Source organism: Dromiciops gliroides, chromosome 6, assembly GCF_019393635.1.
Source record: "Dromiciops gliroides isolate mDroGli1 chromosome 6, mDroGli1.pri, whole genome shotgun sequence".
Lineage (NCBI taxonomy): Eukaryota > Metazoa > Chordata > Mammalia > Microbiotheria > Microbiotheriidae > Dromiciops > Dromiciops gliroides.
The window spans coordinates 264,195,192-264,210,763 of NC_057866.1; the positions used below are offsets into that span (position 1 = coordinate 264,195,192).

The 15,572-nt window shown below is 36.2% G+C and overlaps 1 protein-coding gene across 2 annotated transcripts in view; it reads right to left on the bottom strand.

Annotated features, from left to right (window-relative positions):
* Positions 1-249: 249 nt before the first annotated feature.
* Positions 250-15,572, bottom strand: part of LOC122730458 (alpha-S1-casein-like) — a 70,189-nt gene continuing 54,866 nt past the window's right edge. For both annotated transcript variants that reach the window (XM_043969589.1, XM_043969590.1), the window contains 14 exons: positions 14,304-14,330; positions 13,174-13,188; positions 12,316-12,384; positions 11,349-11,372; positions 10,881-10,904; positions 10,182-10,220; positions 8,050-8,073; positions 6,772-6,813; positions 6,213-6,254; positions 5,762-5,785; positions 5,621-5,659; positions 4,082-4,234; positions 2,828-2,866; positions 250-607 (listed from right to left, as the gene is read on the bottom strand). In XM_043969589.1, the coding sequence (XP_043825524.1) occupies positions 2,858-2,866; positions 4,082-4,234; positions 5,621-5,659; positions 5,762-5,785; positions 6,213-6,254; positions 6,772-6,813; positions 8,050-8,073; positions 10,182-10,220; positions 10,881-10,904; positions 11,349-11,372; positions 12,316-12,384; positions 13,174-13,188; positions 14,304-14,330 (531 nt within the window). In that variant the 3' untranslated portion in view covers positions 250-607; positions 2,828-2,857. The remainder of the gene's footprint in view (positions 608-2,827; positions 2,867-4,081; positions 4,235-5,620; positions 5,660-5,761; positions 5,786-6,212; positions 6,255-6,771; positions 6,814-8,049; positions 8,074-10,181; positions 10,221-10,880; positions 10,905-11,348; positions 11,373-12,315; positions 12,385-13,173; positions 13,189-14,303; positions 14,331-15,572) is intronic.

Genomic DNA, 15,572 nt, shown 5'->3' on the forward strand with positions numbered 1-15,572 from the left:
TTCCAATAGTACAGAACCAAACACTGTGTTTATGCTCTTCTTGAGTCATCTTCTGAGTATCCTTTATGTCATATTTTTTTATCCCAAGGTAGTTTTTGTGCATGAGCATGTTAGATGCCAGTTCATGATGCATCAGGATTAAATAAAATGAATTGTAGAGAATAGAAATAAAGGCCAAATAAAATGGTGCCTTAATAATTAATTTATTAAAAGCAAGAAACAAGGAAAACTTTGTTACACAGTAGCTAGAAGGAGAAGTGCCAAGAAGTTAAATAATTCAAGGACTCTTTCTTATAAATTCCCTTTACAGAAACATAGCAAAAGTTTGGTACCTATAAATAATGTCGCCATGCTAGAATTCCCTACACCTGGCTTGTCAGGACTGAAAGTGGGATACAGGAAAGAGAGTTTATAAATCAAATTTTGATTAAGAGGAATAATGCCATTTAGTACACATCAGAGAAAGATTCCACTCTCCTGAGTTTTGTTTTACTTTTCTTTGTTTTTCATTCAATAATGAGCGTCAAATCTCTTGCATAGGATGATGCAAATTGTGGACACCAATAGAAGACAGATCCCATAAAGAGGTTGCAATTTTCAGTCAGAACTGTGAATAAAGAGAGAAATTCAATATTAGTGATTGCCATTATTTGTGGCTGGAAAATAACATTTTATAACACAGAATTTTTAAATTCATGTTTGTTGCCTGTCACTCCTAGTTATCACTGGGAAAGATTGAGCCATTGGTCTTGACATCAACTGTTTTCTTTCATAGTAACAGAGCATGAAACAGAAAGGCAATGGGGCTTCCACAGTTAATATTTCCTAGGCAAATAGAAATTAATCCACACTAATCTACATTTAAAGATGCATCCTGGTACACTGAAGAGGGCACTGGATTTTGAGTCAGAAAGAGCTGCTTTCAATTTTGACACCAGGGCTGTGACTCTGAGCAAGACATTTAACCTCACTATGACTCAGTTTCTTCATCTGTAGAATGAGGAATTTGATTTCATGGCCTCTAGGATTCTTTTCAGCTATAAATTTGTGTGACTATGTTTTCTAACCATTCACTATTGGTTTAATGCAACACCAAGACTCTTGAGCTCAAAATTTATCACCAAAGGACTGGTAATTGATTATATATTTGGACATTTGTGTACTCCTTTATACATGAATTACTTTTGTATTTGATCATCCAATTTTTTACTATTGCCAGCAGCCAGTACAATGCCCGGCATAAGATACAAGTTTATTTAAGGTAAATGAATCATCCAGTTTAACATTCTCACTTTACTGATAAGCATACTGAGGCCAAGAGAAGTTCGGTAACTTGCTCAAGGTCACACAGGCATAAAGTAGCAAAGTCAGCATTTATACCCATTTGTTTTCATCCAAATCCAGTGCTCTTTGATCTATGCTTCACAATTGAACTGAACTGAATTGATGGGTAAATAACTTTGAACTAAGTCAAAGCCAGTCCACTATCCTAACAATCTGCCTTAGTACTCTAGGTTTGGGGTTTTAGACATCTACAGCACTTGGGAGAAGACTTGGTCACAAGAAAAATAAGACTAGTCTCCAAAGAATATTTTCCAGTATGTATTTTGCCTAATATTAATACTTTTTTCTATGTATATTTTGCACATAATTCTGCTGCTGCTGGCCATGCTCATCAACCTTGCTACTGGGGATGCTGAGGTTGAGATTCAAAATGCTACTTAACCTGGAGTTAACATCCTATCTTCTACATATCTCAATGCTTCAAAAGATCTCTTTGTTCATTTGCTTGGTCACTCCCTCTAAGGAACACAGTTAATATGACCTCCATTCTTAAGTAGACTCTTCTCCCTGGGTTACCATGACTAGTTGTTGATGCCTGCTGGCCAGTTCTAGCCTTGATTTGATCCCATTCCTCTTGTTCAATCATTTCAATCATGTCTGACTTCATGGCCCCATTTGGGATTTTCTTGGTAAAGATTCTGGACTGGTTTGTCATTTATTTCTCCAACTCACTTTACAGAAGAAGCACTGAGGTAAAAAGGGTTAAGTGACTTGCCCAGAGTGTCACAGCTAGTCTGAAGCCAAATTTGATTTCAGAAAGAAGAGTCTTCCTGACTAAAGGCCTGACACTCTATCGACTATACCACCTAACTGATCCCATTCAGCAAATACTTATTAGATGCCAGTAATTGTCCATGGTACTGACAAAAACAAAACAGCCCCTGCTCTCAAGGAGCTCACATTCTAGTGAAGGACCAGTAGACTGACATTCACTGGAAACTTCACTGCTAGAGCCAGGAAGCTTCTACCTTTAAACAAAAGTGACCTGTTTCCCCCTGTAGATATTTCTCATGATGAAATTACTTGCTCAGACTGACAGTGAATGCTGCCCTTCCAACTTGACCCTGCTGTAGAAAAAACAGAAGTAACAGTGCAACTAGACACATGTGGAAGAATACACTACTGAAAAATACCATTTTTGGAGATACACAGGATCACATATCCTAGGAAATTGGCATGGGTATGTCAGCATCATTTTTTAAAAATGACTCTACTATAAAAATCGATTGATAGAAATTAAATTTAATCTTCTTTTAAATTATTATTAATATGATAGTTAATCCCAAATTTCATCTTAATAAATATTTAGTATATATTATGCTGACTTATATATTTAATAAAGTATCCATTTCATAATCTCCTAAAAGATAATAGGTTAAAATACACTAGATAAGGATTTTTGAAGTATTTTCCTCTGCACACATTCATGATATAAAAATTGGATCTGATTGATTTACATTAAACCAAATTACAAGTGACTTACCAAGGATCAGGAGAGAGGGGGAAGCTCTTCTTAGTTCTTCTAAAAGAAAAATATTTATTTTAAATAGAAATAAATACCTATTTCACAACAAAATAAAAAATAAACAATTAACACCTAAGGAATGTACCAAACAACTCAACCTTGTGTTTGCCTTTTTCCTTCTGTTTGGCAAAGGTGGGAAGGGTGAGCAGTTCTGTCAAGAAAAGTCTATTATCCCCAAATGTATTTGCTCTTTTTGCTTGAAAGCTCTTCACATTTTAATCCATCCTCCACTCAATTGCCAAAGTGACTTTCCTAGAATGACTGTGTCATTCTTCTACTCAATAAACTCCCTATTAATTCTAGGATAAAATGGAAAATTTTCTAGTATTTAAAGCCCTTCTCAACCTAGCCCTATCCTACCTCTTCAGTCTATTTATACTTTAATCCTCTCCATGAATGCTATGATTCAGCTATGCTGATCTACTTCTTGTTCCTTGAACATGATACTCCATCTCCAGTCTCCATACTTTTGTCCTGGCTCTCACTCATGCCTAGAAATTTCTCTCTCCTTACCTACACCTCTTAGTTTCCCTGCATCAGCTCAAATTCTATCTTCTGCCATAACCCTCTAACTCCACCATGGATATTCCCCCCTGAAATCACTTTCCATTTATATTATTTGTATAAAATTATTCATGTCATTTCCCTATTAGATTGCTAGCTCTTTAAAGATAGGCACTCTCCCCCCATTTTTTGTATTCCTCCTGCCCATCACTGCACAATGCTTAGTACATAATAAGTGGTTAATCAATGCTTATTGACTACCTTTGTGTCTCTAATACACAGAAAAGAACTTTGCTTTGTTAAGAACTTAATAAAGACAAATAGAACTGAATTGAATTAGATATTGGTGTTGGAAATGAGATTAAGAGGGTCAGCTTTCTTCAATTTGAACTCCTATATATTGGAGATTTATTTTTTTCCTCTTCAACGAAATTCATGCCTAGGTGGATTTACCATGAAAAATTCAACCCTTTAAACTTAACTGAATCCTAAGTGAAGAGTGTATATGTGCAAGGAATCTTGCAGTGTCTTACCTTGGGTTAGCCTAAGACTAGAGATTGCTTTCACACTTAAAGGAAGTTTTTGCCTTAGATTCTATCCCAGATAAACTTACTTTTGTATTTTTATGAGTTTTCAGTCTTTTAATTCTCTGTGGCATTTATTCAAATAATAATTACATTGAGGTGTAATAAATTAAAAGGAACTCACCTTCTCTTCAGAATGGGTAAAGACTGTTTCAGTAGCCCTGTTAATAGAAGATACTGGAGCATTGCGGGTAGAATAGATGGAAGCTTCTACTGGATAAAGCATAAATCGTGGTACATAAATGGGAACATATGGGTAGTAGAATTCTGGCTGCTCCTATAATGATGCAAGATGATTTCATCAGCGATTTTTTTAAAGAGGAAAAAAGGGGAAATAATTTAGTCACTATAATTCACTATGAACTTATGCATTGGCTTTACAGTTTTCAAAAATTTTTCCTTACAACAAACTTGGGAGTTAAGTGGCAAGAGTATTATCTGCTCTGTTTTGTGGACACAGAAACTGAGACCCAGAATAATTTGGTCAAGGTCTCCACATACTATAGACCAATACTCCTCTTTTCACATCATGTTGGTCTTAGATCGTGTATTATTGTACTAATCTTTTGTTTCAGGGATGGTAAATTTCCCTACTGAATGGAAAGAGAAAGCAAACTTCTATGTAAAACCTATTAAAGAGATTTTATTTTCTTGAAAAGAGGTGAGAACCCTCTTCCCATATGTATAAGGAGCAGGAAACTAATCATTCCTTGAGTAGGCTATTGCCTAATACCCATCTGCACCCTGAGAAAATCTAGTAGATATTCCTTCTAATAGAAATGTGAACAGGAAACATTAGAGATCATTCAAAGGGTCAGCACAGCAGAGGTAGCCAGATAGGGAAGTAGTTCAAATTTGGCACCAGATAGTTCTCACCCATGTGACCACTAAATGTCTTTTTGCCTCAATTTCCTCATCTGTAAAATGAAGGTTATAATAGCACCTACCTACCAGGATTATTGTGAGAATAAAATGAGATGATATTTGTAAGGAACTCTGCAAACATTAAAACTCAATATAAATGTTAGTTATCATTATTATGGTAGTTGTTATCATCATCATTATTGTGGCAAAATAGTTGGAGTGCTAGAGCTGAAGTTAGGAAAACTTGGTTTCAAATACAGATCAAAGAGAATTTTGAGTCAAAGTCAAATGATTATTTGGCTAACGGGGCCAAAGAGACCCTGGTTTAATTACTAAAAAGCTGGAACTTGGTTCAATTTGTTTAATTATTCATTTGCTTGTTTTGGGTGATGGTGCTGCTGGTGGTGGTGTTTTCTTTGGTTTACTTCTGATTGTCTGGAGACTGACAGAAAGATGATAGGATATTTGGCTTAGAAAAAATGTTTATCACACTTAGGAGAAAATGAGTCACTTATTTTCCGAGACCCAATAAACAGCCAACAAGAAGGTCAGAGACTTGGAGATGATAAAAGTTGGGACAATGATGAATATGATTGTAAGAGACTATAGTTTTGTGGCTAGAGATAAAAGACTTCAACATGAATGAATAGAATCACAAATGAACTATTAAGGACTACATGATTATATGTTAGGATCTGGGAAGACAAATCTGTATTATAGTGAAGGAAGGAGAAATATACTGATAAATTTTGTTTTCATTGATTACCAACGTTTGGTTCTATCTTAAATGAAATCTTACCATGTAGAGCTTTTCTCTGTATTCCTGAGGCTTTCTCAGCTAAAAAAAATAGAGAGAGTAAAAATTAAAAACATGTTCAATAATATTAAAGTACTTAAGATAAATGAATATATCTCAAAAATTAATTAATTAATATCTCACCTCAGTAGGATAATAGAGAGATTCCTGAGTAAATGAAAAACACAAAGATATTTTTATTTTTATGACAACTCATTAACATATGTATATATTTACAGATTGTTTTACTTTTATGACTTAAAACCAAGTTAAATTTGTGATTTATTAAGTATCTACAACCAAAGGATAGCAGCAAGCTGTGGTAAACACCTCTGAACTCAGAGGCAGAATGAAGTACCTTTCTTTGGCTAAGAGTTCAAATTAAAAGTCTTTTTGCCTTGATTGTCTCTATTGATTTAGCTACTGGTTTTAAACTACTGTTAATACTTGATGGATGTGGATATGAACCAAATTATCCAAATTACATCTTTTTATGTTACCCTTATAGCTGTATTCTTAGCTACTACTAAAAATGAATATTATTGTATTACATTCTCTTTCATTCAATTGTTTCAAATCTTAAAAGAAATTTTACCAGGGAGCGGAAGTTAAGAGCTCTCTCTTCTTGAAGTCTTCTCTGGTGAAATAAATGCATAAATACATAAACTAATGAGTAAGATGGATGAATATGTAAATAAATAAAACATATATTGGATACATGACTAAAGTGTCATATATATCATAAGGTCATACATATATGTATGTATATGTATTATCAAAAATTCTATTTGCTTCAGAACAATAAAGTGATTACTTCTCATTCTGAGGGAAATGAAGCATTCTTTCAAAACCCCAGGGAAGACAAACTGCCAATGGGAAACCAAATACTCTATAGGATGAGGCCACAGTCTGGCTATTTGTGCAAAAAGAAAAATAATGAGTGGGGTCTTATGTTCAGCGGTTCTGTATTTAAGCTGTAAAAAGCAGTCACATTCTTATATGTGGCCACAAATAATGGTCACAAACAAAATCCTCAGAGCCACACGCTTTCATTTAAAGGTAGGAAAATGACCCTTGTTGAAAAGGCTAGCTTGGTGTTGTGTCGCATTCCCTTTTATTCTCCAGTGACATGTGTCCCAAGTCTTAAGTGTTACCAGATAATGCTGATACTGTTCATTGACATCTTCAATCTTGCTCTGGTAAAAAAGAAATAAATAGAAAGTAAATTAAATTAAACATACATAGTAAAAATATAGGATACCTTAGAAAAGATCGACCCATTTAAAATTACGCTAGTGTATTACAAGTCATTGGAGGAAATGATAGACTCCTATGAGAAAAAAAAGGATTTAATTTTAACACATATCCAACTTAATAATACTGATTAACCAGCATTGCCAAGTATGTTGGAGAATTAAAGGATTTTTTTTTCCTATTTCTCTATCTACAGATCCTTTCTCTACTGCCAAGAAACACACACAGTCCCTTCCATCATCTTAATATTTCCCCCACCCTTTCTCAGCCAAATTCCTCAAAAAAATCTCTATTTTGTGTCTCTATTTCTCTTCACACTCTTTTAGACTCCCTGCATTCTGATAACTTACCCCTCCACTCAACAGAAACTTCTTTCTCCAAACTAATCGGTGACCTCCTAATTGCTTAGCCTAAGGGCCTTACTTCAGTCCTCACCCTTTTGGTGCTCTCAGCAATAAAACATTATTGAAACCTCTCTCCTCCCTGATATTCTCCTCCCTAGGTTTTAATAACACCAGTCTCCCTTGGTTTTGCTCCTATATGTCTAACTTCCCTTCTCATTCTTTTTTTCCTATGCCATTACCCACATTGTGTTCCCAAAGCTCTTTCCTGAGCCCTCTTTTTTTTTTTTACACCATCTCATTTGGTGATCCCATAAGCTCACACATGTCAATTATCATCTCTATAGAAGATCCATATATCCATCCCCAGTCTCTCTCCTGAGCTCCATGCTCTGAGTCAGCATAGCAAAATGGATGGGTCACTGGACTTGGAGTCAGCAATAAAGGCTTCAAATACCACTTCAGGTACTACTAGTTGTGTGATCTTGGGCAATCTCCCTTAACTGTACTCTTCCTTAGTTCCCTCATCTGTAAAACAAAAAGATAATACTCAACTGCCTCTAAGGTCCCTTCTAGCTCTAAGTCTATAAAACTATAATTCCATGATCATGAGCTGTCTCCTAGACAATTCAAATCAGGTGTCCCATAGGCATCTGAAACTCAACATATCTAAAACAAACCACCCAAACCCACTTTTCTCAAACTTCTATATTACTGCCAAAAGCACCACAATTCTTCCCATAAATCAGGAAGTGTTAGAAAATGGGTTCTTCATGAGGTTCATTAAATGAAATTTACTGGGATGCTAACCATAGACATAGAATCAAGATGGCTTACCTCACGAGAGGCAGAAGAATCCTCCTGCAATAAAAAAGTTGATATAACTTTTAAGATTGACTCACAGTTTTTAAATATGATTTAATGATTGCCTAGTAGTATATTTGATACTGAATGTGCAATTTTTTCTAAACTGTACAGCATTATGCAAATGTATAGCATAATAATATACCTATTTATAGTTATTGAGACTAAGGCCAAGAGTTGGATAAATAAATAAGTATACTGCATTGAGATTGTATAGACAATTAGAGGGGAAATAGTACAGAGTGAAGTGTTGTGACATTGAAGTCAGAGGGTCTGGGTTCAAATCTTGCCACTTATAAACCAAATGTCCTTCTGGAAGCCATTTATCCTCTTTGGACATCAGTTTCCTTTGAGTGTAAAATGAAGGAGTTGGACAAAGTGGCATCAGAGGTTTTGTCCAGCTTTATATCTATGATACTATGACAATTCAAGAAAGAATAAAAATAATCAATGGAGTGATGTTTTGTAGGACACAGGAAGGAATGGATCAAGTGAATTGGTTAGCTCTGGCCAGAAGGAGAGGTATTTATTCAGATACTAGAGAGAAGGACGGATGGATGAGTAAAGAAAGAGAATTATTGAGAAGAGGATGAAATGAACACTCGCATTAGACTAACTTTATCTCAACAAAATAGAAGGTGCATTCTGCCTGGCTCAGAGATAAGGGGATGAATAGAGTTGAAGGCTTGGAGAAGACAGAGAAGAGAGTTTGAAATATGCACTCTGGGAAGTGAGAAAGGGAGCCCCTTCATGACAAATTGTTAAACAACCATGAAGTTGTGCATCATTGATCTACAAAGGAAAAAAATCATATAGCTTCATTACTTTTTTATGGCAATGATTGGGAGCAAATGCAAAGAAAATTAGTGGGAAAGTAATCCAAAATAGAGAATTATTGAGACAGGTATGGAAGGAGAAAGCAATTCTATGGTGGTGATGAGTCTTTTCTGGAAATGGCTGATACTTGGTCAAGTGTAGAGGCAGGAGGATCAGGAATAAAAAGAGGTTGAGAATGAAAAACAAGTTCATCAAGTAGGAAAGACAGGAGGACAGGATATTGTAGTACAAGGAAAGGGAAATTTCATAGATTAATATTTTTGGAGTATAGCAACACCAAAAATTCAATGAGGTAGAAACCATTAGAGTTGAGGAAGTCAAGGAACTATGATATATGAATATTAGAAAGGCCATGGATATAGATACTAAAGTCATTGAGTTTGATGGACCACAAAGAAATCTGAGTCAGGTGCTGAAATAATCAAGGAAGAAGGAAGGCTGTCCTGAATGTGGGGAGATGGCACTGACAAGAATGGGAAGAGGATGTAGTAATATAATAGTCTGATGGCATGAGATTGTCAAGTGGGTGCAACAGAATGATTTAGAAGAAACCATGGAGAACAAGGATCTGGCAAATCCATTTCACCATATTCCAACAGCATGTTTCCCACTCCCCCAAAAGAACTTAGAGAAAGAAATGTCTCTTTTGGAAAGGGTAACTAGGGATATGGTATCCCAAGGGAATATCCAGGTTTCAGTTAGTGCTAGAAAGGCCAAAGAAATGTTAAATCAAAAGTAAAGGATGTAGAGAAGTCTACTCATAACAGAACAGGTATTCTAAATGTGCAGTGGAAGAGAAGGTAAAGAAATGGATAGGAATAATTTCAGCCTAGAGAATAGAAAGGCTAAGGGAGTTGGAGAAAAAATCCCAACAGAAGATATCAAGGTAAATTGGGGGCTGGGGATAGTCTTGTTCTTGTAGTTGTTGTTTTCTCTAGGGTGATGGTTCAAGATAACAGGATTTGAGAAATCATTCTGTTGGTAAGTAACCTCAATATTCACTGGGGAAGGATCATAAGATAATAGATTTAGAGCAAGAAGAGACCTTAAGGGGAAAATGGTCAGTCCAAAGTTTCCAATTTGAGCTGCCTCCCCAAATGGTCTTAGAGTTGAGCTTCTGTTGGATATAGCTTCAAGGGGAAAGAGAGAGGCAGACAGACAGACAGAGAGACAGAAAGAGAGAGAGAGAGAGAGAGAGAGAGAGAGAGAGAGAGAGAGAGAGAGAGAGAGAAGTGGCCTTCTAGTTATCATACAATGTGACACATTACCTCATTGAAGTTGTACTCAACCTGTCTGCGGACACGTTCCTGTTTAAAAAAAAATATTGCATCAAAAGTCAGGCCAATGCAGTGGCCTGAGCTTTTGCCACTTACATTTCCCTGAGCCTGAACTAGGATAAAATAAGATAATATTTGTAAAGTGCTTTACAAAACCTTAAAGCGCTATAAAAATGCTAACTATAATTATTTTCTCTCTTAGGGTGTTGAAGGGAAAACCCTGGAGATCAAGGAGAAGTAGGCCTATTCACATGGGCATGTGGCCAACAGGTGAAGCAGCTTCTATCATCCACCACCAAGTGGTCTCTGTCCATTCCTTGCAAACAAGAACCAAAAGTCTTCCAGCTCAATACAAACCGTATTTCCTTTTTGTCTTCCTGAGATATAGCACCAATTTCAACAATAAAAATCACCCTCCAAAAGAGATTCTTTGTCGTCCATCATCATCAGAAAGCATGACTTAATTGGAAAGGCAGAATAAATATTTTGGAGAATTTTTTTCCAAATAGCATTCTTTCATTTCAATAGGAAAAATATTTTTAACAATATAATGAAGTAAAATTAAGATAATTCAAGTTCACTTAAGACCTCTGCAAAGGTTTTTTCCATTCAAAATGAAGTGTTTTATAAATACTATAGAAGAAATCAGGAAGAATATTAAAATATTTTCATGCATTGAAGTTGTCTTACTTCAGTAGTTGGAGCGACAGATTCCTTTTGAAAAGAAAAAAAAAAAGAATCAATTTTAATTTTATGACAAACCCATAAATGCAGTATAGCCATTTGTCTAGTCTTTGTGGCCAAATAAAAGCCTAATGTTGAGATAATTCTTTGCTTTAATACAGATATTCTAGATAACCAAAAGCACAGTAATCAGTACGTCTGAAGTTATGTGTTCCCTCCAATATCATTAATTCTTAATTATCTCCAGAGAGATTGTTCATGTTATATTTTATCATCAGGAAATTTCAAATACAAGGCTTTTTTCCCTGAATGACCAAACACATAAGAGGAATCAACAAAATGGAAGAACAACCCCCCACAATGTGTAATGGGATTTGCAGCAGTTCTGAACTGCATAATAATATGACAAGAAGGAGAGAGTAGCAGGGATATTATGTTGGTTAATTCAGGGTTCATTAAATGAACAGGTCTCACCTCACTTGATGAAGTCTTCAAATCCTGTCGAGAAAAGAGAATGAACACAAGACTAAAGATGATGAAGGAGATAATATTGTACCCACCTGGACTTCATTGGTCCTTTTCAAAAAGAAATACCTTTTAAAAGTTTTTCTATCTAGCCCCAATAATACATGCATTGGCTGGCAGAAAATGAAGGAGTAACCAGGAAGTATATGCATGGCACTGTATTATAACCATTTAATTTAATTCTCTATTAACCTCTTAGGACAACTAGATGACCCTATAGTGGGTAGCATGCCAGGCCTGGAGTCAGGAACACCCAAGTTCCAACCCAGTCTCAGAAACTTACTAGCTGTTTCACCCTGGGCAAGTCACTGAACCCTGTTTGCCTCCATTTCCTCATCTGTAAAATGAGCTGGAGGATGAAATGGCAAACCACTCCAGTGTCTTGGGCAATAAAACCCCAAACATAGTCATGAAGATTCAGATATGACTAAAATGACTAAACAACAATTAGCCTTTTGAAAAAATGCAAACAATTTTTGGCAGTAAGCCATTGTTTTTGTCCTTCTGTTCTCCCTGTGTATAGGTAAACTGTGGATATAATGAATAATATTAGTCTACTTTAGAACTCACTAAACATAAATCAGTATTCACTATGCTCAAATAGAAAAATGATCTTTTTTATACTGGGCATTCCAAAAATCTTAGTGCAGTTTTAATTTTTAAAAGCTTAAGCTTTAAGAGTGAGATCCATTAAATTAAAGAATCCCCAAATTGAATCAACAAAATACCTTGCTTTTGTTGTTGTTACCTGTTATACATTTTAAAAACTGAAGTTTTAAAGGCTTAAAAGTGCACTAAAACTTCTAGGATATCCTCTATAGAAGATAAAATTAAGTACTCACTAAGTCCCATTTCCAAAAAAAATCATTTTCCTTATAATATGAATGTTTCCATGAAGTTTTAAGATAATTTTTACCTCTCTGAGTCTGTTGACCTCATACTTTTCCAAGGACTGTCTGACTTTGTTCAGCTGGTGAAGAGATTCCTTAGAAAAAACAGATTCAGCTTTAGTGCTCTGAGCCCATGCACTTTGGCCCAGGAAACCTGACTACAAAGTGCCAGGAGTGGACATGAAAGTCAGATGTATTTACAAAGACCTGTACACCCCTCTGCCTGATTTATTATGAAAGGAGAAGCTAAGCAAAGGACTCGGAGTTAGGAGGGCATCTACTCTCTACTAGATATCTCTCTACACAAGAGGCTAGCCTGATGTTACTGAGTAACAATAAAATGCATACTTGTATCTGGCTATTACATTAGGCTAGAATACTGTCCTTATCAGACCAAAATGAAAAAATCATGCCCTCAAAACCCAATTCACTTTACTCTTTTCAATGACTACAGATTGTTCCCATACCCTCACCCAATCATTGCCGGAGAGGTTTTCTTTGGTCAAGTGAGCATGAATGCATCATGAAAAAATATATATGCATGTGGCAGGTAGAACCTATGCATTTATTTCAAGGTACATTTGTCCTGAATTCCTGTGAGTTTATACATAGAATTTAACCCAAAATGGGACAATTGGCTTGGAATATAGCCATTATAGAACATGGAGCCTGAATTTACATGATCAATGTGAAATGAGAGAGTCTAGAAATTTGGGGTAGGATTTCTATTTGATTTTGGCAAATTTGTATTAAAATTATCCACCCCCCACCCATTTGCTAGATTTTTTCCCTACTTTCATTTCTCTCTGGCTTTGTAGACTTGGCCTTTGTTGCCATAAAATAAAAGGAAAGGATTGGATAGATTTGAGATCCAAATTCTTTACCTCACTTGATGAAACCTGCAAAGAATAAGGAGTAGATTATTATTCGTTCTTTCTTTCCCTTTGAAATTGTGTCACCTGTTGCATTTCTGGGATCATTTCCTTTGACAGAAAAACCTGGAGGTCTCATGCAAGAATAGGTTTCTCAAATGACTAAAAATCACAGCACTTGCAGAGGTGACCAAGATGCTCAGACCTGGACCAGCTGAGAATAGACCTGGCTCCCCGTTTTGTGGAAGTGGGGGCCTGTGGATATGTAATAGCAAAAGACTGTCAATATGTGCTAGTTGATTTTTATTAAACTGCCTTTTTTCTGCTTTTGTTATTCTTTGTTACCAGGTGGGCTCACTGGGTTGGAAATAGGAGGGAGTGTGATGTAGGGGAGGTATCTTTGCAAATGAAGGTGTTGCTAAAACAAAAGTTATTCATAATTTTTAAATAAGAAAAATAATCACAATATGAATGAGATATTATCGCAGGAAGATATAATGGGAGTACAGTGTGAAAAAGAGTGCCTTGTAAAGAGAATGCCAACCTATAAGATCAGAGCTTTGTGTTTAACACTGGACCACCTACAAAATGTTTTAGATATCTTGTCTCATTTAATCTACACTTCACTCAGGCCAAACCTCAGGCCCTGATGTCTTCTCCAAGGTCCTCTCAGGAGGACAACTGGTTCACCTTTTTTTGCCTCTCTACATTCATTTTGTGGTGACTTTCTGTCTTAGAGGAAATCTGGAGAGCCTGGACATTTCTGACATACTCTGCCATCTTCCCAGAATGCCATATTGTATTTGGTCTAGTTGTATGACCTCGAGCACACTGGAACTCTTACTGCCCTCCTTGCTATAGCTAGAGAAAAGTGGAAAATGGACCCTAGGATCCAGGCACCTGAACAGAAAAGTTCTCTAAATAATGCTCTGCACCCAGTGAGCATTAAATACCCACTGGCTAAATCCTTCTAACCAGATTGTTGTAGACAACTAAAGTTATTCCAGTTTGGAGACGTGATCTTTTCCTTCCTCTTCCCCCTCCCAAAGCAGCTGAACAGGGTAACAAAAAACAAAGGAAGGAAAAAGTAGATTTCTTCCTGCCCCATGCTGGGGCAATGATTATTAACCAGGATAACTCACCTCACTTGTTGGAATGACATCTTCAATCTGCAGGGGTTAAAAGGTAAATGTGAAGTTCAATGCTTGATAGTGGGAAGTAAGTCAACTGTAAAACCCCATTATGTTACAGTAAAAGATTTCTTCCAATAAAATCTAACAGCCCCCTTGAAGTGAGAAAGGGGAAGAGTAGATTCCATTCCCCATATATGTAGAGGGGAGTGAACTCTATACCCTTCCCATGGAAAAAGGGTTGCTAACTTCATCAATGTAATAAACTGATCAGTCTACCCTTGCTTAACAAAATGGCCAAATCTGCAAAAATAAATAAAAAACAAACAAAAGAAAAATTAAATAAATGGATGAATGAATGAAGAAACAATCAAATAAATAAATAAGTGAACAAATAAATAAAATGGATAGATAAATGAAATGAAAAGTTTAAAATGTGTAAAAATAGCAGATTCAATGTTTATTAAGGCTTACACATATAAGAAACTATTCTGATAAGTGTACAAAGGGCTACCGGATAGAGAGTAGCAGTTAAATAGTGAAAAAATACTATGGAAGCAAAGGGAGGGGAACCTTGGATTTTCCCTCTCTTAACACGAGTTAGAGCTATTTCAAAGCCAGCTTCCAGTTGAGGGGGCAGCTGGGCCTGGAGTCAGGAAGACCTAAGTTCAAATCCAGCCTCAGACAATCACTAGCAGCATGACCCTGGGCAAATCACTTAACCCTGTTTGCCTTAGTTTCCACTTCTATAAAATGAGCTGAAGAAGATGGTAAAACACTGCAGTATCATTAAGAAAAACCCATTTCCCCCCAAAAGGGGGGGCAGCTAGGTGGCACAGTGGATAGAACACCAGCCCAGGATTCAGGAGAACCCGAGTTCAAATCCAGACCTCAGACACTTGACCCTTACTAGTTGTGTGACCCTGGGCAAGTCACTTAACTCTCATTGCCCCGCAAAAAAAAACAGACAAACAAACAAACAAACAAAATCAGGTCATGAAGAGTAGGACATGACTGAACAAAAATACATCTCCATTTCAGAGTAAACTCTCCAAGTCATGTTCACTTCCTTGTATTTGGGTTTAAAAATACCTCAACCCAATATGTTTGAAAAGCTAATGGCTATTTGTGTATATTTGATCCCCTTGGAAATATAAAACATTGAGCTGAGACTTTCATAACATGTCCTTAATCATAAGTTTCCAAAGGACAAGATTGTAAGATGCCACAAAACCCTATCTAAGAACCAAGCCCCATATATTTTCTCTAGAGCTGGCCATT